A 26,209-nucleotide genomic window follows, 5' to 3' on the forward strand; every position below is an offset into this window, starting at 1 on the left:
TTATTAAAACATTAAAAATACGACACCTTTATTAATAAGCCCCGCAGCGGGCGAGAGAAGCAGACGTCCCCGGTAATTGATGCTCCGCCGTTTCCAGGATCACCCGCGGGACACTTGATGTAGTTGTTAATATCAGAGCGCCGGCCTCGTGGCGCTCGTCTTCCTCCAGTCTATTGTGCAATACCAGACAATTGTGCCGTGAGCGGAGAGTTCAGCCCGTCTGGGGCGATTACACGGATATAAAGACATCGAGATAGAGTCTATCATAGGATTCCCTGAAGCACACAATAAAGAGCAGGCTGAGGAAGGTGGATCCCGTCAGGCACCAGTTCAGCCACGACAACTCTGGAAATGAAAAAACAACATTGAGTAATCCCAGGCATTCAGATGGCGTACTTGGGGTGAGACCGTTTGTCACTGGATTCCCTGAAGCAGATAATAAACACGAGGCCGAGGATACAAGATCCTGTCAGGCACCAGTTCGACCAGGACAGCGCTGTGTAAATACAAAAAGTAAGAGAAGATCACGCAGATTCTATACGTTACCGGATCTCACAGGAAAAAACACAAGAACAGAAATTTACCACGAGAAATGAGAAGCGCAGCCACAATGAGACGCGGGTCACGTCAACGTATAGACACTGCATAACAGAAGCCGAGCAAAGGCGGCCCGGCCAGAGGGAGTCCGCAGCCAATCATTAGTCAGGGACCGCAATAAAAGCCAGTGACATTACTACAGCCCAACCAGTGACCTATGGGGAGATCTCCTGGTTCATAGGCGCCTGCTGGGCATGACGGCCTCGTGCGGGTGCTACCCCTGGCACGGCAAGAGACTGTCCTTACATCTTGCACACGAAAAATTGCATAACACACCAGATTTTCCAACATATGCAATATGGCGCATGTCAGCACGTCAAAAGTGGCAATAGCGGATCAGACAGACTATAGGCCCGATTCTCACCGTTTGCTATAAATGGCTCGATTACAGCGCAGAGAACCTGCGAGCAGCGGTTCACAGCTTAAAGCATCATCAGTTTTGTTTTCTCTAAACGGGCACCTATAATTCGGTATATGGGAAGTCAGACATAACTCTGCTACATGGCTTCATTCTTGCAGAAGTTCATGCATTGTATGTAAGTTAGGAGGCAAGTCTCGGAGCTGTAACCTCCCCCCATCCCAGTTGACAAAAGCCTCTGGATGGAACAGATGACAACACTGAAGACCAGCAGAGCTGTCAATCAACTCCCGAGGGGAGGGGTCAGTAGATCGGACATTTGCAACCTAATTATCATACAGCGCATGGGAGAACAAAAGTACTTATTTTCAATTATGCAATAACTAAGCAATGTAACAGGTAAGTGGTCACTGCTTTCAGCTATACCTAACCAGCGGTGTCAGCGGAGGGGGGGGGGGGGGACAAGACAATGACAAACTCCCTTTAAACAGATGTACTTTATGTAAAAAGCTAAGTGACTTTGTAAATATATTGCATATCTTGTACTGATCCGAAGATACAGCCTGTATTATACTCCAGAGCTGCACTCACTATTCTGCTGGTGGAGTCACTGTGTACATACATTACATTACTTATCCTGTACTGATCCTGAGTTATATCCTGTATTATACTCCAGAGCTGCACTCACTATTCTGCTGGTGGAGTCGCTGTGTACATACATTACTTATCCTGTACTGATCCTGAGTTACATCCTGTATTATACACCAGAGCTGCACTCACTATTCTGCTGGTGGAGTCACTGTGTACATACATTACATTACTTATCCTGTACTGATCCTGAGTTACATCCTGTATTATACTCCAGAGCTGCACTCACTGTTCTGCTGGTGGAGTCACTGTGTACATACATTACATTACTTATCCTGTACTGATCCTGAGTTATATCCTGTATTATACTCCAGAGCTGCACTCACTATTCTGCTGGTGGAGTCACTGTGTACATACATTACATTACTTATCCTGTACTGATCCTGAGTTACATCCTGTATTATACTCCAGAGCTGCACTCACTATTCTGCTGGTGGAGTCGCTGTGTACATACATTACTTATCCTGTACTGATCCCGAGTTACATCCTGTATTATACTCCAGAGCTGCACTCACTATTCTGCTGGTGGAGTCACTGTGTACATACATTACATTACTTATCCTGTACTGATCCTGAGTTATATCCTGTATTATACTCCAGAGCTGCACTCACTATTCTGCTGGTGGAGTCACTGTGTACATACATTACATTACTGATCCTGAGTTACATCCTGTATTATACTCCAGAGCTGCACTCACTATTCTGCTGGTGGAGTCACTGTGTACATACATTACATATCCTGTACTGATCCGGAGTTACATCTGCTGTTTTATGTAGGATTATTTCTATAGGTAAAACTGTAACTTGGTGATGAAAGGTGAATATATAATATAAGGCCTTCAGCTGGCTGTGTATGTGTTTATGAAGACCTGATCTCCTGGTCATGGATTTTGCTGCCCCAAATATGTGAAAGCAACAAGTACCTAACAATGAGTGCGCCAACCGTGGGAAAGCAGAAGCAAATGATAAATGATCGGAGTCGTAGACCGGCAGCAGTGAACTCGTCAATGCATCAAACAAGACAATAACAATAAGATCAATATAATCACACATAAATCCATCATTTCCTCTTCAGCCCCCTGTGCAGCTCCATTAATAGAGGGATCTGTCCCGTGTAGAGATGACCGCACTCCTGATGGAGGACCCCCCCCCCCCCTGTACTCTCTGTTCAGCATCTTTTATGGTGAAGGCCCCAGCGGTGACCATGGACGGTCTCATCCCTCCAGTCTGCCCTCCTCTATTACAGCCTGCTCTGCTCTACAGGGGCCGGGGTCCTACGTTACCACAGCCGCCTCAGGACCCCAGCGAGACGCACGGCTTTTACGTTTGTCATTTCTATGGTAGGGACTTGCTCGGTCCCTAAACATTACACGAGGAGGATTTTTCAAGCTAAATGAGTTGTGTTGAAAAAACAGAAAGTCGTTTCAGAGGAGAGAGAATCGTGGCGGGAAGGAAATGGCAGCTCAGTGGCGGTAAATGCACCGAGTGGAACCCCCGCGCACAGCGCTACATGGGAAACCATAGGATCTCGCCTGTTCATGTCTAGGAGGCGATCAACATTTGGACGATGTGGAAATACAAAACTCCACTGCACCCCGCCCCCCCCTTTAAAATTTATTCCAACAGGCAGATACAGAGGAAAGTTCTCCCGTTTCTGCTGGATTTTAAAATGACCTACTTAATGTCTGCTGGACTTGTGACCACCGGGCAACACAAGAAGAGAGAAGACTCTGACGGAGGGACCACCAGGAGGGACCACCAGGAGTGTGCAAAACCGGCAAAGCAAAAGGGGGCGACTTAGAAGAATCCAAAATAGAAAAAAAACTAAGGGTATGTTCAGACTGAGCTTTTCACGGGCAGAAAAATCAGATTTTGCCCTTCCTGCACTCTTTGCCGCATCTTTTGCTGCTTTATTCGGCCGCGCCATTGAGCGCCGCGGGCAAAAACACAGCAAAAAATGCTTTCTCTGCCTCCCATGGATTTCAACAGCAGGTCAGAGATGGAAGCGTGGGAAGAAACAGCGAGTCGCTTTGGGATCAATGGGAGGCAATTTCGGAAGTTATGGGTGAAGTTTCACACGCGGTTTCCACGTCAAAAACAGCACCAAAAAAAACTCAGTGTGAACTAGGCCTAATTCTGGTTTGTTTAAAACTTCATTTCATAGGTGTCCCTTTATAGTTATGTCTAATAGGATCCTACAGTGAAGGGAAAAAAAAATCCCAAGAACCAGGGAATGAACAGGCGCGCGCAGACTAGACCGGTGCTCTACATCAATATAGTGACCGGTTCTCAGGCTCGGATCACGGATTCCTACAAATTAAATAAAAAAAGAAGGCGCTGCGTGCAGAACATCGGACACCACCGGAACCGCCAAACTCCATTGCAAGTAAACAGGTGTCTGATGGAGACGGCGCAGAGTTGCGGCTTCTGTTACTAAAGCCACGCGTGTGAACACAGCCTTAACCTCTTCTATATAAAAACTATTTACACAACCAGGTAACAAGTCAAGCTTCAGTCCGGGAAGGGGTTAAACGTAGGACAGCGATATTCTAATTCCTTACGCCTTTTGAGGTATTTACAAGCCCCTGGAAGTGGGAGGAGCGGCTCGGTTTATACAGACCGTAAAATACTGGAAAAGTGAACAGCCCCATAAGACGGAGGTTCATGCAACGCCTTTGTGGCGAATATGCTAGTACTGGAAATGGCGCTGCCCGAGACGTCTTTCAATGTCACATGACCTTTAAAGTATTTGCCACAAGCAGAGCGGGGCGGCCGGTGGTACGACACTCCATTGTTGGTGCTCCTAATGGGTATATTGGGACTTTACAGTTATATGATATAATGAAGCGGCTGCAGATACACGAGCGCGGCATGTGCTGAACGTCCCTGTTCTAGATGATGATGATGATGATGGTGGTGGTCAGACGGGGGAGGTGAAGTTCAGCCAAGTGACGTCTCGGCCCGCTTAGGGGACTATTAGTTGGCATTACACACGGTCCTGACTTCCCTCCACTGCTCCGCAGGTTATTCCGTGCGGATCATTCGCTGGTAATTATATATTTTATGGCGACATTAAAATGAATCATGGATTCGAGTGGATTTGTGTCCTTTCCAAATCTTCAGCACAAAAAGCGTCTGAAATACTTGTGTGTGAAGAAGGTGGACCCGGCTTGGAATGGAGGTCGTGCCCTGCTGGATCAATACGTGGAATAGAACTTTTACCAGGAATTAAAGACGAAATGTCAGGCCTTCTAAAATGTCACCGCACAATTATCCGCTGCATCTGGAGCTGCGATGTGACACGGCGGCCATTGTGCCTGATTAATGGGAACAGCCAGGACAGGACGAGGATTACTGGAGCAAAACCAAAGTAATGCCGAAACAGGTCCAGCGTCTATATCCCCTCCCTGTAGATGGATAATGATTTAATATCGGAGGTCTTGGGATTCTGTGCTGATAAGACAGGAAAATAGCCACATAGTGAGAGGAGGACATGACAGGAGCCCCGAGACAGGCGGACTAAGAACCCGCCTCAAAGGGCTCAGAACCGGTCCACAAGTCAAGCTGCTCAGCCACAAAGTCACTTTGTAACCTGAATCTTGTATCTACGGCCCCATCGTCCGGTCTGTGTCCGTATTGTAACGGTGGAAGCTTCTTTATATATTTAGGGTTAGGAAAATAAAAACCTGCCACATGTAATACAGTGAGTATGATTATATCCCACACAGAATACAGAGGAAAGTGTATTTACATGTGACAATGTAGACCCTGGATGTGAAAAATCCCAGAAGATAAACCTCCATTCTTTACACTGCAGGCTGCATCCAGAGAACAAAAAAATTATGCAAAATATAAATTACAAAGTGGCTTATTTTAGAATAAACCGCTTTATATAAAAATGTGTATCTAAATTTGATCATATTTTTTTTATAAAAGAAGAAGGGGTAGCATTAGGTCAGTTCAATACCTTCTGCTACGAGCAGTTTTATACGTGACCCTTCACTGCGCAGCCTGAGCTGGAGTTTAGGACATCAATGCGACCAGGTCCAGGTAATCCATCCCTCAAATCCAGAGCCGGATACTTGCAGCTTTACGTGCGGCTCTCCTGGGACTGCACGCAGGATTATAGGGAGACCGTCTGTTAATCAGGGATGTCCCGGTCCATCAAGGTGAACTGCTGAACACGGACCACACAATACGCTGCTATGGCGGTCAGGTTATGGGGAGAGAGGCCTTCAGGGAGTACAGGAGGGGGCGCCGCTAATATCAGCCTTACATAATCCGGCCCCTTCCATTGTGAAGCTTCCCACCTGCTGCCGCTACTCCATAGTCAGATCTAGATTTCTGCATAAGGCTATGTTCACACAGAGTATTTTGTAGGAGGAATATCTGCCTCAAAATTCCGTTTGGAAGTTTGAGGCAGATTTTCCTCTCCCTGCACGCCGATTTTAGCGCCGTTTTTCGCCCGCGGCCATTGAGCGCCGCGGGCATAAAACACAGCGAAATACGCTTTCTCTGCCTCCCATTGAAGTCAATGGGAGGCAGAGACGGAAACGCCCGAAGATAGGGCATGTCGCTTCTTTTTCCCGGGAGGCAGTTTTACTGCTCGCGGGAAAAAGACGCCGACGCCTCCCATTGAAATCAATGGGAGGCATTTTCGGGCCGTTTTTGCGACGCGGTTTCCGCGTCAAAAAACTCGTCAAAATACTCCGTGTGAACATAGCCTTAGAAGGAACACAACAAAAGGAATTGAAAGTTTCATCCACTCACCTTTGTGATAAAAAGTTAAGAACACCAACAAAAGTCCCGTGAAGACGTTACTCAAGAACGTGACAAATCCGCAGGTGATTCCCTCTGGGACGGGGTAAACGGTCTCCACAAACATCTCAAAGAAGATCGGCACCGTGCCATTGAGGAACACACCAATCAGGATGCAGGAGGTGTATAGGGTGGCTGCGTCAGACACAAAACACAAAGAAACGGATTACAATAAATTACAGTCTAAATGAATGAGCGCGGCAACAAATCTAATAAACCCTCCGAAAATCCAGCAACTATTTACCAGTTATGTCAAACCCATTACACAGACGTGAGATCGTGGGATCCTACTGATGGGGCAGCCAATGAATAAGGACCCCTGGATCCCCACTACACGACGGAGAAGAAGTGACACCTGCGGAGCGACAAGTTGATGCTCAGAATAGTTGTCACTTTTTATCTCCTGGATCATCACACGGGGGAGAAACGCAAACAATGAATTTTCCCGGGATGGTTCTTGTTCTGAACACAATTTAATTGTACAACTAATGATATTATAAGAGTTACAACAAGAAGTTACTTTCCATCCCTGCGCCCGTATTTCCTGCGCCTACATAGAACATATACAACGTGCGCCGCCATATAGAATACGTGAATGCTGGGGGACATTGCCCGGCCCGTCTTCTTCTCTATCCCTCCTCATCAGTACAGAACGACAGACGCCATCGTGTGTAATTCCAGTTACATGTCTTGTGTAGTGAGGTTTAAGGCCCCATCACACCGGCCGATATTCAGCCGGTGCAGCGAGCGCCGATCAATGAGACATAGTTGATCGGCGGTCATTTGCTCCTGTCACACGGAGCGGTGGATGGGGAGGAGCGCTCGTTACTCCGATCCCTCGTCCCCATACATTATCATCATGTTGGCAGCGCGTCTCCCGGTTTACACACCAAGATGCGCTGCCGACAACCAGAATATTTCACTTTTTTTAAAACGATCAGCAGGTGATTGAGTGTTTGCTCGTTCCTCTGCCGATCGCCGCCGTTTACACACAGTAATTACTACAACGAGCGTTCTGTGAACTAATGATCTGCTCAATAATCGCCCTGTGTAAAACCCCCTTTGGTGTTGGCGATTATTTGAATCGAAGATATCAAATTATAAACTGAATTAAAGTTTTGTAATCTGTGGAATAAAAAAAAAAAAAAAACTCGGGGGCCACACGTGAAGTCTGAGAATGATCCAGGTTGACCAAGGACTGCAGGTAGAGCAATATCTCGCATGTCTCTTTAAGAGATCACAGGCGCTGCTTATAGTCGGGGTCAGAAGATCATCGTCCATGACCGGAGCCGCAGCCAGCAGGTTCACATCTGGTTATTCACGTCTGGAATAACAAGTCCAATGTCCACAGCAAACCCAGGACGTGAGAACTCATTTATCTGCAGCCGCTGATTTATCCTGACGCGCCCGACGCCAGCGATATCCGCAGACATTTACAACACTTGCTCGGTTGCCTCCCCGACAGTGACTGGAGCAGAACAAATAGTCCAATATCTGCAGGTCCCGCGTCCTCCAGCGTGACGGAGAGGGGAACATTGCGGAATCCTTCAGTCAGGCTGATTTACGAATCATTAGTCAAAGCCTAGAAAGTCGTCTGCCGCCGACTGCGCAAATCTGTACAGTCAGGGAAGAAGTCTGACCGCAAAAACAACAAAACAAATATCCGACGGGAAGGTAATGACCCGGCAGATTGAAGACCCGGCTCCCCATGGGCCCGTGTAACAGAACAGCGCGATGTCAGGAGAAATCCCTGCACTGATCAAACCGCCTCCGGGGGCCGGCAGCAAAGTCTGGTGTGAGACAAGATCAACGTAAAAAAAATAAAATTCTAGAGATTTTAGAAGAGGGCGGTCGGCGGGTGCACGGATCAAACGCTCTGGTAGCTTAAAAGCAGCGCATGAATAGGAAATTTATAGGGGGGGGGGGGGGGGGGTGACTACTGATTGCCTTAGGGCGGATTTACACAAACGTGATTTGCGTCCGTGCAACCCGTGTGATTTTCACGCGCGTCGCACGGACCTATGCTAGTCTAGGGGGCCGTGCAGACAGTCCGTGATTTTTGCGCAACGTGAGTCCGCTGAGTAAAACTCACGACATGTTCTATATTTCTGCGTTCTACGCGCATCACGCACCCATTGAAGTCAATGGGTGCGCGAAAATCACGCGCACCACACGGAAGCACTTCCATGGGACGCGCGTGATTCGCGCAACAGCAGTCAAAAGTATGAATGAAACAGAAAAGCACCACGTGCTACAAACATGTCATAATGATGGCGGCTGCGCGAAAAGCACCATATGAACAGGATGCACGGAGCTGTTAAGTGCCTTTTGCGCACGCAAAACGCCACTTTTTTTGCGTGCGCAATACACACACGCTCGTGTAAATCCTCCCTAAATGAATAATTACTCTGCAACAAGCAAGCATCATAAGGAGGTCAAACATTTCGTTACGTGGATGCAGGAGGTGGATTCCTACAGAGGAAGTGTCCGATGGGGAGACAAGGTATCTAATAAACAAGTCAATAGAATGGGAAATGCAGGTGTCACGGCGGGCACGGGTTACAGATCCGCTGCACGGGTGACAGATCCGCTGCACGGGTGACAGATCCGCTGCACGGGTGACAGATCCGCTGCACGGGTGACAGATCCGCTGCACGGGTGACAGATCCGCTGCACGGGTTACCGGGGCAGGAGGCCGATCAGGTGACGGTTTTCCGGACAGCCTTGTATTGCCGCCCATACGGAGATCAGGTGTCAAATCAGATCATCAACACGTCAAGACCCAACCAGTAAAAAAAATAAAAATAAATCATGACTGTCGGCCATAACAAACGATCAGCCTCGTAATATTTGACAACTATCAGCCAGACTCTAATCTAATGTGTATGGGCGCCGATAAACCCCCGGCTTCCAGATCTAAATGGCGGCTCAATGGTCGCCTCACTGCACTGGGGTCCTAGATTCTACTATGAAATTCACGCCAGTGCGTGTGTTGAGGATCTCCGTACAGCGCGGCAGAACGTGGGGACCGTAGCCAAGCAACGGGAATCAATAAACTAAAGGGCTATTTGCACGTGCCGATATTCATACAAACACTTGTCCCCGGTCACTGGCCCGTGTAAACACGTCAGCGTTCAGCCATTTGTCGACTGATCGCATCTTATATGCAGCCGAGCTTCTCCGTGTCAACATGGGATGTGCTGCCGATAACACGCAAACCGTATCGGGACCGAACAATCATATTAAAGATCGTTCGTCAATCTACAGTTATCAGCCCGTGTATAAGGACTTGAACGAGCGCCGATCAACTTGTTATATCCGCGATTCTTATGGATGGACGTCCGCTGGTGTAACTCGAAGGCTACGTTCACACGACCTATGTACAGCCGTGTTTCCGACAGGGTATCTTTTTATGCGACCGTTTTGAAAAATGCCCGCGAAAAAGTGCCCGTCACTTCTTGGGGTAGTTTTTCATTGACTCTAGAAAAACCGCTCCAAAAACGGCCGTAAAAAACAGCGAAAAACTCGAGTTTGCTTAAAAAAAAACGGCTGAAAATCAGGAGCCGTTTTCCCTTGAATAGCTCCACATTTTCAGAGGTTTTTATGAGGCGCGGGCACATCCTCGAACAATGTTCAGTTTACTAGAAGCAAAACCAACATCGCTCAGGCATGAAATTCCGACAGCGCACAATTATTCTTGGACGGGATTTATAGTTTTACGATCTACAAAGAGGGAAGTAAATACTAAAATGACACCACAAGCAGATTGCCCCTCTATAGGGGGTGGGGGCTTATTCCACCAGTTGCGCACAATGATCAGGACCTCGGCTGTGACGCGGCCATGTGCCCGCATGTGGTGAAAATTAGTGCAGGGGCCCAACCCAAGAGTCCGTGCAGGGGCCCAACCCAAGAGTCCGTGCAGGTAGAAGCACTGTATATAGGACTACATCCTCATCGTCCCCCACTATTCATGTAAATGACAGGACATCAGGCGTCCCCATGGCACGTAGTCCAGTCTAGTCTTTATAGCTGCGATGGGGCTTTAATTACGGCAAAAAATAAATAAAATAATAATAATAATAATAATCTTCATCTACTCCTGGCCTAGAAAATAAATACTAGCAGGACAACCAGGCCGGACAGGAGGCCCCTTGTGTGCACTTACCTGTGGTGAGGGGCAGGTGGGTGACGCTGCTTAAAAACGTCAATGTGAACCAGGTGGCCGCAAGTGTAGATGCAGAAAACAGCAGCACGAGAATAGGTTTTAGGACGCCCCGGACCGAATCTGCAAATCTGGGGAGAAAGCAAAGAAAAATCATTAACATGAGACAATCATTACTACTTCCTCACTGCAGCAGCCGCATCACTGAGCAGAGACGTCACCGTCATCCACAGATCACACGTGGACCAGACATGGAAAAATCAACACTACACATACGGGAAATGTGCCGGGCTCGGTGGGTGGTGTCCGGCGGTGCAGCTTTCGGTCAGTCCTTGTGGTGAGCGATTATGTTGTATTTACACGGTCCAGTGATTTAATAACCAGGGACGGGGCAGTGACCACTTCTATGGTACCACGGTCTCAATTCTCAATGGTGTTCAGATGGTTAATAGATCGCAGTTATAATTACGACGGTCACTACAGACTTCTCCAGTCACACGTAGCGGCGGCGACACAGTGTCGTCCTGCACTAAAACCTGCTCAACCAGAAATCCCTTATAAAACACAGAGGACGGATTGAGAGTTGATCCAGATCACCTGCCACATCCGGGTAGATGAAGAACTTCACACACCAGGCGCTGCCCCAAGTATCTGTCACGTGGAGTCGCTCTCCCCGGATGAGCTAAACAGCCAAACATACGAGGATCTGCTTCCAAATTAGAATTAAAAGATGGCGTTTGCAATTAACCAGTTCTGGAAACGCAATTACCGGCTCGTCAAGGGCGGCGCGGAGGAAGAATTTGCAGAAAATGACAGGATAATGCTGAAACTGATATTTTTGCCGTGCTAAACATCAGCAGCTGGTGGAACAAACACAAAAGGCGTTTTCTATAGAATGATGAGGAGGGGGCGCTGGGGGGGTCCACGCTGGGGGGTCCGCACCGCAAATACTTCAGCTTCAAGAAATCTGTGAAATGTGACAAGAATTATGACCTCATTTTCCTGATTACGGCTTTCAGCAGATTGTTATAGCCGGGTCCGCCACGGATCCAGCCCGCCAGAAAAGACTGATGAGTGGCCCAGAGACTCATTAGGATCCTGAAGGCTGAGGCCGTGATTTCACATTCTGCGCTGCGGTCACCCGAGAGAAGATCCATCTCTGACCGCTCTATTTACTGAAAAATCGGATGCTCAATGCCACCTCGGATGTAGGGGGGGGGGGGGGGCAGGATTTTTATTTTTTGAATAAATCAACACCAGGGAATGCAGAGTTAACCGTACGAAAAAAATAATTCTGAAACAGAACAGGTCTTTGAAATTGTGCACTCGCATACACTAATATGTAAGGGGGGACAATATTGGGGGGTCCAAACCAAAGAGATATGACGTCCGCACGCAATGAGCTACTAACAATTAAGGGATAACGGGGATAACGCGTGATCACACACGAGCAACACGTAAAGATACGGACACAGCAGAAGAAAAAAAAAGTATGTTAATCTCTTCACCTTCCCACAGCGATTCCTACAAAACATCCGCCCACGATAGACCAGAAACCGATCCAGCCGGCGTCCACCTGTGGAGACGTCATACTTACAATAAGCGATACAGCAGAGAGTAAAAAGCGGACTCACTTGATTAATACATTACTTATCCCGTACTGATCCTGAATTATACTCCAGAGCTGCACTCACTATACTGCTGGTGAAGTCACTGTGTACATACATTACATTACTTATCCTGTACTGATCCTGAGTTATATCCTGTATTATACTCCAGAGCTTCACTCACTATTCTGCTGGTGGAGTCACCGTGTACATACATTACATTACTCATCCTGTACTGATCCGTAGTTACATCCTGTATTATACTCCAGAGCTGCACTCATTATTCTGCTGGTGGAGTCACTATGTACATACATTACATTACTTATCCTGTACTGATCCTGAGTTATATCCTGTATTATACTCCAGAGCTTCACTCACTATTCTGCTGGTGGAGTCACTGTGTACATACATTACATTACTTATCCTGTACTGATCCGGAGTTATATCCTGTATTATACTCCAGAGCTGCACTCACTATTCTGCTGGTGGAGTCACTGTGTACATACATTACATTACTTATCCTGTACTGATCCTGAGTTATATCCTGTATTATACTCCAGAGCTGCACTCACTGTTCTGCTGGTGGAGTCACTGTATACATACATTACTTATCCTGTACTGATCCTGAGTTATATCCAGTATTATACTCCAGAGCTGTACTCACTATTCTGCTGGTGAAGTCACTGTGTACATACATTACATTACTAATCCTGTACTGATCCTGAGTTATATCCTGTATTATACTCCAGAGCTCACTCACTATTCTGCTGGTGGAGTCACTGTGTACATACATTACATTACTTATCCTGAGTTACATCCTGTATTATACTCCAGAGCTGCACTCACTATTCTGCTGGTGCAGTCACTGTGTACATACATTACTTATCCTGTATTATGCTCCAGAGCTGCACTCACTATTCTGCTGGTGGAGTCACTGTGTACATACATTACATTACTTATCCTGTATTATACTGCAGAGCTGCGCTCCCTATTCTGCAGGCATCAGAGCTACAATCTCCAAGCATTCCTTGCTTGTTCAGTGTTTGCAGTTCTTTCTCCAGTGATTTGCATTCTTGGAAGAGTGTTCTTAAAGAGGCTCTGTCACCAGATTTTGCAACCCCTATCTGCTATTGCCTGTGATCGGCGCTGCAATGTAGATTACAGTAACGTTTTTATTTTAAAAAAACGAGCATTTTTGGCCAAGTTATGACCATTTTTGTAGTTATGCAAATGAGGCTTGCAAAAGTCCAAGTGGGTGTGTTTAAAAGTAAAAGTCCAAGTGGGCGTGTTTAAAGTAAAAGTCCAAGTGGGCGTGTATTATGTGCGTACATCGGGGCGTTTTTAATACTTTTACTAGCTGGGCGCTCTGATGAGAAGTAACATCCTCTTCTCTTCGTGACGGCCACATCGGCACCAGAGGCTACAGTTGATTCTGCAGGTAAGTCGATCTTACCTGCAAACGCTGATGCTGCTGCAGAATCAACTGTAGCCTCTGGTGCCGATGTGGCCGTCACGAAGAGAAGAGGATGTTACTTCTCATCAGAGCGCCCAGCTAGTAAAAGTATTAAAAACGCCCCGATGTACGCACATAATACACGCCCACTTGGACTTTTACTTTTAAACACGCCCACTTGGACTTTTGCAAGCCTCATTTGCATAATTACAAAAATGGTCATAACTTGGCCAAAAATGCTCGTTTTTTTAAAATAAAAACGTTACTGTAATCTACATTGCAGCGCCGATCACAGGCAATAGCAGATAGGGGTTGCAAAATCTGGTGACAGAGCCTCTTTAAAGAAAAGCACTCTACAATAATCTTCTATAGGAAATAACTGACTGCCCCCAGCTTCACAGGAGCTCCGCTCAGCAGATAAGGGGGGGGGGGGGGGTTTTCTCCACTTCAGTTACTTGTAAGTGCTCAACACTAAATGCATATCGTGAAAATGTGAATAACTTTTATATTACATCGCAGTCTCACTTACCTGGTTAACATTAATAGGTGTTAAAATCAAATCCAGTACCCCCGACCATCCAGCGTAGAATCCCAGAGGGATGGCATAGGCCAAACCGATCATCAGGAAGCGAGCGTTACTATGGAAGGGGGGGGGGGGTTAGTAAACTGAGAACGTGGACACCAAATGCTTCACTTCATACTTTACAAAATGCTACATAATCGCTGCAACAATCAAAACGGATACGAATGATTAACGATATTAAAGACCATGAAGCAAGGCGGCACTGTGCTCCCCCGCGGGGCAGGTGACAGGCGGCACTGTGCTCCCCCGCGGGGCAGGTGACAGGCGGCACTGTGCTCCCCCGCGGGGCAGGTGACAGGCGGCACTGTGCTCCCCCGCGGGGCAGGTGACAGGCGGCACTGTGCTCCCCCGCGGGGCAGGTGACAGGCGGCACTGTGCTCCCCCGCGGGGCAGGTGACAGGCGGCACTGTGCTCCCCCGCGGGGCAGGTGACAGGCGGCACTGTGCTCCCCCGCGGGGCAGGCGACATTGTGCTCCCCCGCGGGGCAGGCGACATTGTGCTCCCCCGCGGGGCAGGCGACATTGTGCTCCCCCGCGGGGCAGGCGACATTGTGCTCCCCCGCGGGGCAGGCGACATTGTGCTCCCCCGCGGGGCAGGCGACATTGTGCTCCCCCGCGGGGCAGGCGACATTGTGCTCCCCCGCGGGGCAGGCGACATTGTGCTCCCCCGCAGGGCAGGCGACATTGTGCTCCCCCGCAGGGCAGGTGACAGGCGCTCTTTACATGACACGTTCTCAGCTGCACGTCAGACTAACCAGGAATAAGTCGCTCTCACTTGTCTGAATTCTGCTGCATTTGCCGCCGAGAAGCTGTTAAAAGTCTCAATTAAATTAATCCCGCGAGTCACTTACAGAAATTGATTTCATTTGCTTCTATGTATTAAACTACTGCGGCTCCAGAAACAACTGCAGGCGGAGACATTCATCTCCGTGTGTGCGCGGGCCCCGCATCACCGGCTGCATTTATCAAAGCCCTGGGAGGCTGAACCCGCGGCTCCGGCCTTTATAAACACATATTCCAAATCAATGCTCGCGTCAGCCGGATAAGGAACCAACGCCCCGACAATTCACTGGAATTAACTCTCCGGGGGCAGCGAGCGCCCGCGCCTGGCACAATGCATCACAGATTCCAACACAGAGCAGAAGATTATCTGAAGAAACGATCCCTGCAAGTGCCCAAATCGTCACTTTCAGAGGGGGAGGGGACAGATCAAGTGTAGACCCCCCCCGAGCCAGAGAATAAATATCATCAAGAATACATGAAACATTATAGTGTAAGCACCGCGAGAACAGACAACAGCCAGGACCCCACACCGTTACAATGTATCAGTGCAGGGGAAAAACGATCAAGACGGTGAGAGATTTCTGCTGCTGCAGCTCAGAGGATTTTTTTAGACTGATACATTGAACACCTGTACAGAGTTTATAATTTGTTACAGTCTCTGGCTAGTAAAAAGGTTTCCATTCATTGACCAGCAGAGGTCTTGAAAATGCATATGTACATTAGAAAGCTGCTAAACTTTTCATCCTACAATTATTAATCTTTATTGATATTAGACGGACTATAAACCGGAGACTGCGCCGCTCTGAAGGATCAGGCCCAGATCACACAGGTTTTTGGCGCGGAATTTGATGCGGAATCAGTGTCGGAATCAGCACCAAAAAACGTCTGAAATCGCCCCCCATTGATTTCAATGGGCGGCAGAGGCGTTTTACTTCCTAAGGCGGCATTCAGTCACTCGTGGGCAAAAAAAACAGCATGTCCTTTCTTGCCGCCTTTGAGCTGCCATTGAAATCAATGGTAGGCAAAAAACAAACAAAAAAACTGCGGCACCCGTTTTTGCCCACGGTCCTCAATGCCCACGGGAGATAAACTGCGGCAAAAAAGCGCAGGCAGGTCAAAATCTGCCTCAAAATTCCTGAAGTAGTTTTGAGGCGGATTTTGTTTCTGCCTGCAAAAAACTCCATGTGAACAGGGCCTTAAGAGGGGGGAGACGGCGAAGCATTAGACAGGGGGGGGGGGGGAAAGCATTAGGGTATGTTCACAAGACCTATTTTCGGCCGTTTTTCGGGCCGTAAACGCCCGAAAAACGGCAGAGAAATCAGAAGCAGAACGCCTACAAACATCTGCCCATTGATTTCAATGGGAAAAGGGCGTTCTGTTCTGACGGAGCGTTTTTCGTGGCGTTTTACGCGTAAAAAAATGGCTGGGAAAAAGCAGCGCAGGACCCTTCTTGGGATGTTTTTGGAGCCGTTTTCCATAGACTATTGAAAAAAGCTCCAAAAACGGCCGTAAAAACCGGCGCGAAAATCGCGAGTGGCACAAAAAACGTCTGAAAATCAGGAGCTGTATTATTAGACGTTTTCGACTCTGCGTGTGAACATCGCCTTAGACGCTGCTCCATTTGAATGTTCTGGGTAGGACGCCGCTTTTTTCTGCCACAACAGTTTTATATGACCATTTGTGAAGAACTCACCCAAGCAGCTTTCCAATGCTGCTCCTGTAACTGAGCCGGCGACCAGCGGCAGCAACACTGGGGGGTACAGGGGGTCGGGCAGGGAAGTAGGCCAGAACAGCCGCAAACAGCACCGTGATGATCCCAAACTCTGCAACAGAAATCAGCATCAGCCTGAGGTCCTAACACAGAACAAGCCAAAGCCCTGCCCAGGAGCTGCACACGCTATATATAGTCAGAATGTACGGGTATATGGGGAGGTAAAGGGGTTTCCCCATCTTGGACATTTATGGCATATTCACAGGATCCACACGATATGCCATTAATGTCCGATAGATGCGGGCCCCACCTCTGGGACCGGCACATATCTCTAGTACGGGCCCCCTGATCCCCATTCTAGCTTACTCGGCTCCCGCTGCCTCCCGGCCACTTCCTGGTTAGGTGGTCGGAATTTACGGCAACAGCCGAGCTCACTGAGATTAGGTATGGGTTTAAGGGGCCCCGTTCTAGAGACAGGTGCCGGTCCCAGAGGCGGGACCCGCCTCTATCGGAATTTTATGGCATATCCTGTGAATATGCCATAAATGTCCAAGATGGGAAAACAGACGTCGGCCAAATGCTCCAGCGATCTAAAGTTTATGTCTGGATTAACATCTTGTAAAGTTCACGTAGCTCTAACTGAATGACCCTGGAATCACGAGCCGACCTCCCCGCTGCGGAATATAAGGATGTATTCACACTGCGTTTGGGTCCTATGGGCTATTCCATACAGAGGCATCCAGCGCAGTACAAGGTTTTAAGCATAGGCGCCTATGGGCAACATAGGTCTGTACAGTGACATAAGCCGGGGCTTCCATCGGGAAAACCTCCCAACAGACACTGCAAACACAGTGTGAACAGACCCCAAAATGTATTGTCAGGCCCTGCTAAGATCCCAGCATTGTACATGAGCCGTGGCAGCTTCTCTGGGGACTATAACGTAATGGCGGCCATAACACTTTTCACCCACAAACTGATAACTAAAAATTCTTGATAACCAAATGCTGCAGAATGTATTTACCTGCGTACATCACCGCCTCAATCCGGTCCTTGATCGTCGCGGTGTGTCCTTCTCCCAGGAGGCTGCTGGAGGTGTCGTTTGGAGCAGGGACAATTAAAGGTCCTATTAAAAATGCACAAGCTCCACCAAAATAGTTCAACATGGATGCAATGGCAGTGGCTGTAGCGCGTTCATCTGGAGAGAACCACGTCGTGGAAAGAAAAGGACCCGCGTTCATAGCAGTGGGTCCTGCAAATCCATTCAGCAGCTGACCGCCGTGTATAAATCTGGAATTAAAACAAAAATCCTATACACCAGGCGTATATATATTGTGAACAGTTTCCAAGTTACATACCTGTATTATACTCCAGAGCTGCACTCACTATTCTGCTGGTGGAGTCACTGTGTACATACATTACATTACTTATCCTGTACTTATCCTGAGTTACATCCTGTATTATACTCCAGAGCTGCACTCACTATTCTGCTGGTGGAGTCACTGTGTACATACATTACATTACTTATCCTGTACTGATCCTGAGTTACATCCTGTATTATACTCCAGAGCTGCACTCACTATTCTGCTGGTGGAGTCACTGTGTACATACATTACTTATCCTGTACTGATCCTGAGTTATATCCTGTATTATACTCCAGAGCTGCACTCACTATTCTGCTGGTAGAGTCACTGTGTACATACATTACATTACTTATCCTGTACTGATCCTGAGTTATATCCTGTATTATACTCCAGAGCTGCACTCACTATTCTGCTGGTAGAGTCACTGTGTACATACATTACTTATCCTGTACTGATCCTGTGTTACATCCTGTATTATACTCCAGAGCTGCACTCACTATTCTGCTGGTGGAGTCACTGTGTACATACATTACATTACTTATCCTGTACGGATCCTGAGTTACATCCTGTATTATACTCCAGAGCTGCACTCACTATTCTGCTGGTGGAGTCACTGTGTACATACATGACATTACTTATCCTGTACTGATCCTGAGTTATATCCTGTATTATACTCCAGAGCTGCACTCACTATTCTGCTGGTGGAGTCACTGTGTACATACATTACATTACTTATCCTGTACTGATCCTGAGTTACATCCTATATTATACTCCAGAGCTGCACTCACTATCCTGCTGGTGGAGTCACTGTGTACATACATTACATTACTTATCCTATACTGATCCTGAGTTACATCCTATATTATACTCCAGAGCTGCACTCACTATTCTGCTAGTTGTTATTGGTACAGTCAGCAAATGTGAGGACAGACATCGCGCTAGAAGCTTCGACAAACTCCTATAATGCAAGGCAGGGGGGGGGGGGTAGGCTTTCCTACATCTGATGTCTGTACAGAGCCTGGTGTAAAGATCACAATTCCCAGAATGCAAATCACCAAAGCAAGCTCTTAACAGCCACTAAATGAAAAGAGGATGCAGGGAGATTGGAGCTCTGAAACCTTCAGAATTGGGAGTGCTGCTCTGAAGTATAATACAGGATATAACTCAGGATCAGTACAGGATAAGTAATGTAATGTACGTACACAGTGACTCCACCAGCAGAATAGTGAGTGCAGCTCTGGAGTATAATACAGAATATAACTCAGGATCAGTAATGTATATACACAGTGACTCCACCAGCAGAATAGTGAGTGCAGCTCTGGAGTATAATACAGGATGTAACTCAGGATCAGTACAGTATAAGTAATGTAATGTATGTACACAGTGACTCCACCACCAGAATAGTGAGTGCAGCTCTGGGGTATAATACAGGATATAACTCAGGATCAGTACAGGATAAGTAATGTAATGTATGTACACAGTGACTCCACCAGCAGAATAGTGAGTGCAGCTCTGGAGTATAATACAGGACATAACTCAGGATCAGTACAGGATAAGTAATGTAATGTATGTACACAGTGACTCCACCAGCAGAATAGTGAGTGCAGCTCTGGAGTATAATACAGGATATAACTCAGGATCAGTATAGGATAAGTAATGTAATGTATGTACACAGTGACTCCACCAGCAGAATAGTGAGTGCAGCTCTGGGGTATAATACAGGATATAACTCAGGATCAGTACAGGATAAGTAATGTAATGTATGTACACAGTGACTCCACCAGCAGAATAGTGAGTGCAGCTCTGGAGTATAATACGGGATATAACTCAGGATCAGTACAGGATAAGTAATGTATGTACACAGTGACTCCACCAGCAGAATAGTGAGTGCAGCTCTGGAGTATAATACAGGCTGTAACTCAGGATCAGTGCAGGATAAGTAATGTAATGTATGTACACAGTGACTCCACCAGCAGAATAGTGAGTGCAGCTCTGGAGTATAATACAGGATGTAACTCAGGATCAGTACAGGATAAGTAATGTAATGTATGTACACAGTGACTCCACCAGCAGAATAGTGAGTGCAGCTCTGGAGTATAATACAGGATGTAACTCAGGATCAGTACAGGATAAGTAATGTAATGTATGTACACAGTGACTCCACCAGCAGAATAGTGAGTGCAGCTCTGGAGTATAATACAGGATGTAACTCAGGATCAGTACAGGATAAGTAATAAAAAAAGTGACTCAGCTATTTCTAGATGCAAGATAGGGTTCAGAGGTGACAGACATCTGTGAAGACGTCATTTCCTGGGATCACACTATTGGGGTTCAGACAGATGTGTTGGTGGAATCATCTCTATGTAAACTGTAAAATTGCGTTGAAAAGGTGAACTACTGAAACTGTGACTCTAGTAGACTCATTCGAATATTACGGGGCTCGGGATGTGTCCAGGCACGGTTTACATTACTCCACCATTGGCACGAATACTGAAGATGACCAACATACTGGTATCGTAGTTCAGGAGATTATAGGCTTTGACCTCGTTCTCTTCATATGTGTAGTAGTATGTGTTGGGGTGAGGAGGACAATCCCCGGGCATTCTGGTAACTCCGGGACATTACGTGAACTCGCTGATACCAAATGCTTATTGGTATTTCTTATTCAGCCACTATATAGAGAGGAGGTGGCGCATTACAGGCGTTCGCTGCAGGATGTTCGTTATCACCTCCAGGTTCCATCACAAACCCCCCATTTCTGATTCCTCCAGGATGCTGCAGATCACATCACACCCAGTAATGAGGCTTCCTGTGGAAGGAGCGCGCTGGAACATGGCGTCACATCAGAAAGTAACGTACCTTTTCCTCAGCTCCAAGTCCGACACCGGGAAACATCGCAGGCCGGCACCGAGCACCATCAACAGCAACGTGAGGAGGACGGTCACACGGAGACCTGGGGATAGAAGAGAGAACATCAGAGGAGAAAGGCAAGAAGATCGGCAGCGAGGGTCGCACAGGAAAAGATCGGAACAGCAATGACAATGAATGACACCATCTGATTAGAAGAGAAGGGAAATGTGGACAGTAAGTGTAATGAGACCGTGGTGGAGGATGCGGGCGATTGTGTCACGGTGGCCTCTGTCACCTCAGGAGAAGAGGTCACGTCACAAACCGTTTACAGACTCCTTAAAGAGAGGCCACCGCAGCGAGACAATAGTTTTCTGCTTTACGTCGCGGTGATGGATGAGGACACGACTGCTGCATGCGAACAATCTCCAGGATCTGTATCTGACCCAGCACGGCCCCCCCTCCACAACAAACAAGAAGCAGCGTTCACTTCTGAACAAAACAACAACCACCACTACATAATTACCCCACAGATTTATTCTGATCTGTGAAAACTGAAGTTTTACCACACGAGGTCTCTGGCGCAGGACAGATATATACAGGGGCGTACCCCGATAATGACAAAATCCCTAATAATCGTCTCTGCACAGATGCGGCGTGACAGTCATTATTATAGGTCCCATGGTAGTTCTCTCCCGGCATGAAGAATGGCGCCCAGGCACATGGTTCCATTTACCCTCAGGTCCCCCCACAATCCACTACCCTCAGAGGTCCCCCACAATCCACTACCCTCAGAGGTCCCCCACAATCCACTACCCTCAGAGGTCCCCCCACAATCCACTACCCTCAGAGGTTCCCCCACAGTCCACTACCCTCAGGTCCCCCCACAATCCACTACCCTCAGAGGTCCCCCACAATCCACTACCCTCAGAGGTCCCCCCACAATCCACTTCCCTCAGAGGTTCCCCCACAGTCCACTACCCTCAGGTCCCCCCACAATCCACTACCCTCAGAGGTCCCCCCACAATCCACTACCCTCAGAGGTCCCCCCACAATCCACTACCCTCAGAGGTCCCCCCACAATCCACTACCCTCAGGAGGTCCCCCCACAATCCACTACCCTCAAAGGTCCCCCCACAATCCACTACCCTCAGAGGTCCCCCCACAATCCACTACCCTCAGAGGTCCCCCCACAATCCACTACCCTCAGAGGTCCCCCCACAATCCACTACCCTCAGAGGTCCCCCCACAATCCACTACCCTCAGAGGTTCCCCACAGTCCTTCTGGCTCATATTAAAATTTATTGTAAATGGAGTGAAGCGGATGAGAGGATTACACCAGGTGATTACTTAGGATTCATTCCCCTTATATTAGTGGATGAAACACCGGGAAATTACGTTAAAGCTCCGCAGCGGAAGATAGCGGCGCAATAAATAAGGATTAGACTCCCTGGCACACAGAGCCCCAGCTACACGGATCAGAGCCGCGCTGCGGACTCACCGCTGGATGCACAGGAGGTCTGTGAAGGTAGATCACCCCCTTACCCCAGTCCGGGGGCTGTAAAGTTAGGGTCCCGTATTCCGGTTTTAACCCTTGCAAGGATTCAGTAGAAAACCCACTCATTCACCACCACCAGTGAATACAGACACAGAGGTACAACAGGAGTCATCCTCGTATTCTGGATAACATGCAGATTATCTGAAGAAAGAATAGAGGAAAAGTAGAATAAATCAGCGCTACTGCCTAGAATCCGGCTATACAATTATTATATGTGGTAGTCACAGGCCATGGGTGGCGCCCCCTTCAGCAGGGGTGGCTGATGCGCGCTGGGTGACCGCACAGCCTGAATGTGACAATCCCTCCGATACTGAAGACGGGATCTGGAATTGGTCGTGTAATAAGATTCAATGAACCTTCACGGTTGGATTACTGCACATAAATCAATCATCCCAATAGAGGAGATTAGATTGTAAGCTCCAGGGAACAGGAGGCCTCAGGATAATGTGACATACAGACCCCTCCTGCTGCGGTTAAACCCACCACATATGGATTTTATGTCTGCTCCGGAGTTACTGTATTGATCCACATTCAGTTACTGATCTGACCCTTCACCCCTCAGCTCTATCCACAGACGTATCGGCCGGACGGCTCCAGCACTGGGTATAGACCGCGGGTCAGGCTCGTATCGGCCGGACCGCTCCAGCGCTGGGTATAGACCGCGGGTCAGGCTCGTATCGGCCGGACGTCTCCAGCGCTGGGTATAGACCGCGGGTCAGGCTGGTATCGGCCGGACGTCTCCAGCGCTGGGTATAGACCGCGGGTCAGGCTGGTATCGGCCGGACTGCTCCAGCGCTGGGTATAGACCGCGGGTCAGGCTGGTATCGGCCGGACCGCTCCAGCGCTGGGTATAGACCGCGGGTCAGGCTGGTATCGGCCGGACGTCTCCAGCGCTGGGTATAGACAGCATCAGGCTGGTATCGGCCGGACCGCTACAGCGCTGGGTATAGACCGCGGGTCAGGCTCGTATCGGCCGGACCGCTCCAGCGCTGGGTATAGACCGCGGGTCAGGCTCGTATCGGCCGGACCGCTCCAGCGCTGGGTATAGACCACGGGTCAGGCTCGTATCAGCCGGACCGCTCCAGCTCTGGGTATAGACCGCGGGTCAGGCTCGTATCGGACGGACTGCTCCAGCGCTGGGTATACTCCCTAGTCACAACATGTTCAGTATCTGGCATCCCGGGTTATAGAGATCATTTGTGCAGCGTTTACCTGATGAATTATCTTACATAGAGTCCGGCAGCGACCGCCGCGCTCGTTACGTATAAAACGCTGCCATCCACACAGGACTGCGTATTATTGAGCTCTTGCTACGTTATTTTAAGATGGCAGCGCGTCTTATTCTATGGGGTTAGAGAAGATTAGACACGCTGTTTGTCTGAAGGTTTAATAACACAACGGCGCAGTCCCATTGCCGGGAGCAGCGGTTTTTCCCGAGCCTTTGAGTATAACGACAATAATTTTCATTTGTCTCTTTATAAGATGAGACCACCTAACCGCAGACTGCAACTTACTGACGCTCTCCACCACTTCCCGCAGGCAACATGACGCACTCCACATAATTATTCCACAGGAATGTACTGCACATTGCAGGAATGGAGGGGTTAATGGCGGCCATTGGTCGCTGGACAGCTCCTCGTAAGTCCCAATAGGTGTCGATACTTGACATTAACAAGATGCCGGGCGCTCATCCTGGTAAACATGTGGAGTTTGCCAAGTGAACCAACAATCAGGAGAATGAAATGTAGGGAGAAAGTTTTGATATTGCGCAGACAGGTGGAGCAGCTCTTAGTGTAACATCAGCCTGTCATTAACAGTCAGGTCCGACCGATGGTATTTTGTGCAGCCGGGCAGAATAATGATAGCAAAGTCTATCGGTCATAAAACATACAAAGTAGCAACAACTGTCCACTCAAAGAAAGGAAGCGACGTTCCCTGACAGGTATCGGAGTGTGTATCCTGATGACGCGGGACGCCCGGCTGTAGATCTGGATCCCGCTATAGTCCAGTGTGCGCAGGCGTCGGCTACGGTAGGTTTATCCTGTATTTCTAGTTGACTTGTTTTCTTGTCTGAGCTCCGACATCACACACGACGTGTCACATTAGCGCCGGAGCGGGTGACAGCGCTCACAGCCGGCAGATCCCGAGATGTCATCCCAGTAACATGTTGTCAAGAGTGCAAGTGTTGTGGAGCGGGAGGATAGACAGCTCTCTAATTATCTAACCAGCCACCAGCGAAAACATGACGGGAGACTAAAAATATATTTACATCTCCAAGCGAGCAATTATACCGCCAAACACGGGACACGACGGCAGCGGCGCACGTCAACGCTTAAAGGAGAACTCCGCTCCTCAGCAACTCGCATCCAGAGGGAAGGAACGGCTTTTTCTTGCACTGATCTGAGATACGAGATTCTCTTCTCCATTCATCTCAAGCTAAATTCACAATTTTGCTGGTGTTCTGTTACCATGGAGCAGTGCATTGTGGGAACGAAGACCAGAGCAAGGGGTTTTCCCCTGTAATCTTTTTTTTTTATATAGAAAAGTTCAGCCACTTTTTAAATATACTTTATGTTCCCTTATGCTTTCAAATTTCTGCTTGCTGTCAGTGACTTGTTTACTTCCAGAGGTTAAAATCCACTCTGAAAATACACCGTCCCCACAGAAGCGACGCTCATTACAAGAGATCTGATACACTGTAACGAGCAGAACGTTTTCTGGGCAAGTTTTCAGCCTCTGGATGTAAAATATAGATGTTCCCATTTACTGACAGCATGCAGAGATTTTGAAAATGGTCAGGAATTGACACAAAAAGTCTACTGGAAAAGTTGAGGAGATTCACGAATACCGTAGTGTATATGGGACGGTGCAGCTCTACCCCTAAGGCCCTGTTCACATCACATTTTTTTCCCCTACATTTGATGTCGTGAAAAGCTCCCGATGTTTCCGTTAAACGTAGGCTGCAGAACCCGTCACCCATAGACTAGAACGGCGCATGTTTAATACATCCTGAAAATGAGTCCCCGACATATCCGCTAATTGGATACCATTATAGTCTTTGGGTGACGGATGACCCCGTTAGGCATCAGTTTAACGCATCGATCACCCAGAGGCGCGAACGGCACCAATTTAACAGAAACGGCATAAAAAAATATTGAACAGATAATGACGTGTCCTTTTAATAGATGCCAACAGCACCCATCCCCCACAGGCTGCCATGAAAAACCTACCCGCTTAATGTATACATCTGATTACAGGACTCTGCGGGTAGGAATATTCCGTACCTTTCTTTTGGCAGTGCACCGACACACACGCCAGGGCACCCTACCCCCCTCGACGCAAACGCCAGGGCACTACCACCCCCCCCCCCCCGACGCAAACTCCAGGGCACTACCACCCCCACGACGTAAACGCCAGGGCACTACCACCCCCCCACACCCCTGATGCACACGCCAGGGCACCCTACCTCCGCCGCATAGGCGAGGACACTCCACCCTCCCCCCCCACCCACACGCCAGGACACTGTTTTCGCTTGTGTGTTATGCAGCGCTCTGGACACGGTTAGTATGTCAGGAGTCCCCCTGGTGTACACGATAATTGTACGGCCGAGACGTGATGTGAACAGGGAAACAAGGGACGGACGAGATGGATTTTGACCTGTCCAATAAGTTTTTCTCCTTGGAGATAAGCAGCCCCCAGTATGTGTGACAGCCCCTTTTCCTCC

The 26,209-nt window shown here is 48.2% G+C and overlaps 1 protein-coding gene across 2 annotated transcripts in view; it reads right to left on the reverse strand.

Moving 5' to 3' along the window:
- SLC49A4 (solute carrier family 49 member 4) overlaps positions 1 to 26,209 on the reverse strand; it is a 27,845-nt gene continuing 1,636 nt past the window's right edge. Inside the window, exons 2-9 of one of the 2 annotated variants that reach the window (XM_075829040.1) lie at positions 20,940 to 21,033; positions 17,741 to 18,006; positions 16,702 to 16,831; positions 14,173 to 14,281; positions 12,092 to 12,159; positions 10,587 to 10,714; positions 6,374 to 6,556; positions 1 to 345 (exon numbers count right to left, since the gene is read on the reverse strand). In XM_075829040.1, coding sequence (XP_075685155.1) covers positions 230 to 345; positions 6,374 to 6,556; positions 10,587 to 10,714; positions 12,092 to 12,159; positions 14,173 to 14,281; positions 16,702 to 16,831; positions 17,741 to 18,006; positions 20,940 to 21,033 — 1,094 coding nt within the window. In that variant the 3' untranslated portion in view covers positions 1 to 229. The other variant, XM_075829041.1, reaches the window with a different exon arrangement.

Source organism: Rhinoderma darwinii, chromosome 6 (assembly GCF_050947455.1).
Source record: "Rhinoderma darwinii isolate aRhiDar2 chromosome 6, aRhiDar2.hap1, whole genome shotgun sequence".
Taxonomy (NCBI): Eukaryota; Metazoa; Chordata; class Amphibia; order Anura; family Rhinodermatidae; genus Rhinoderma; species Rhinoderma darwinii.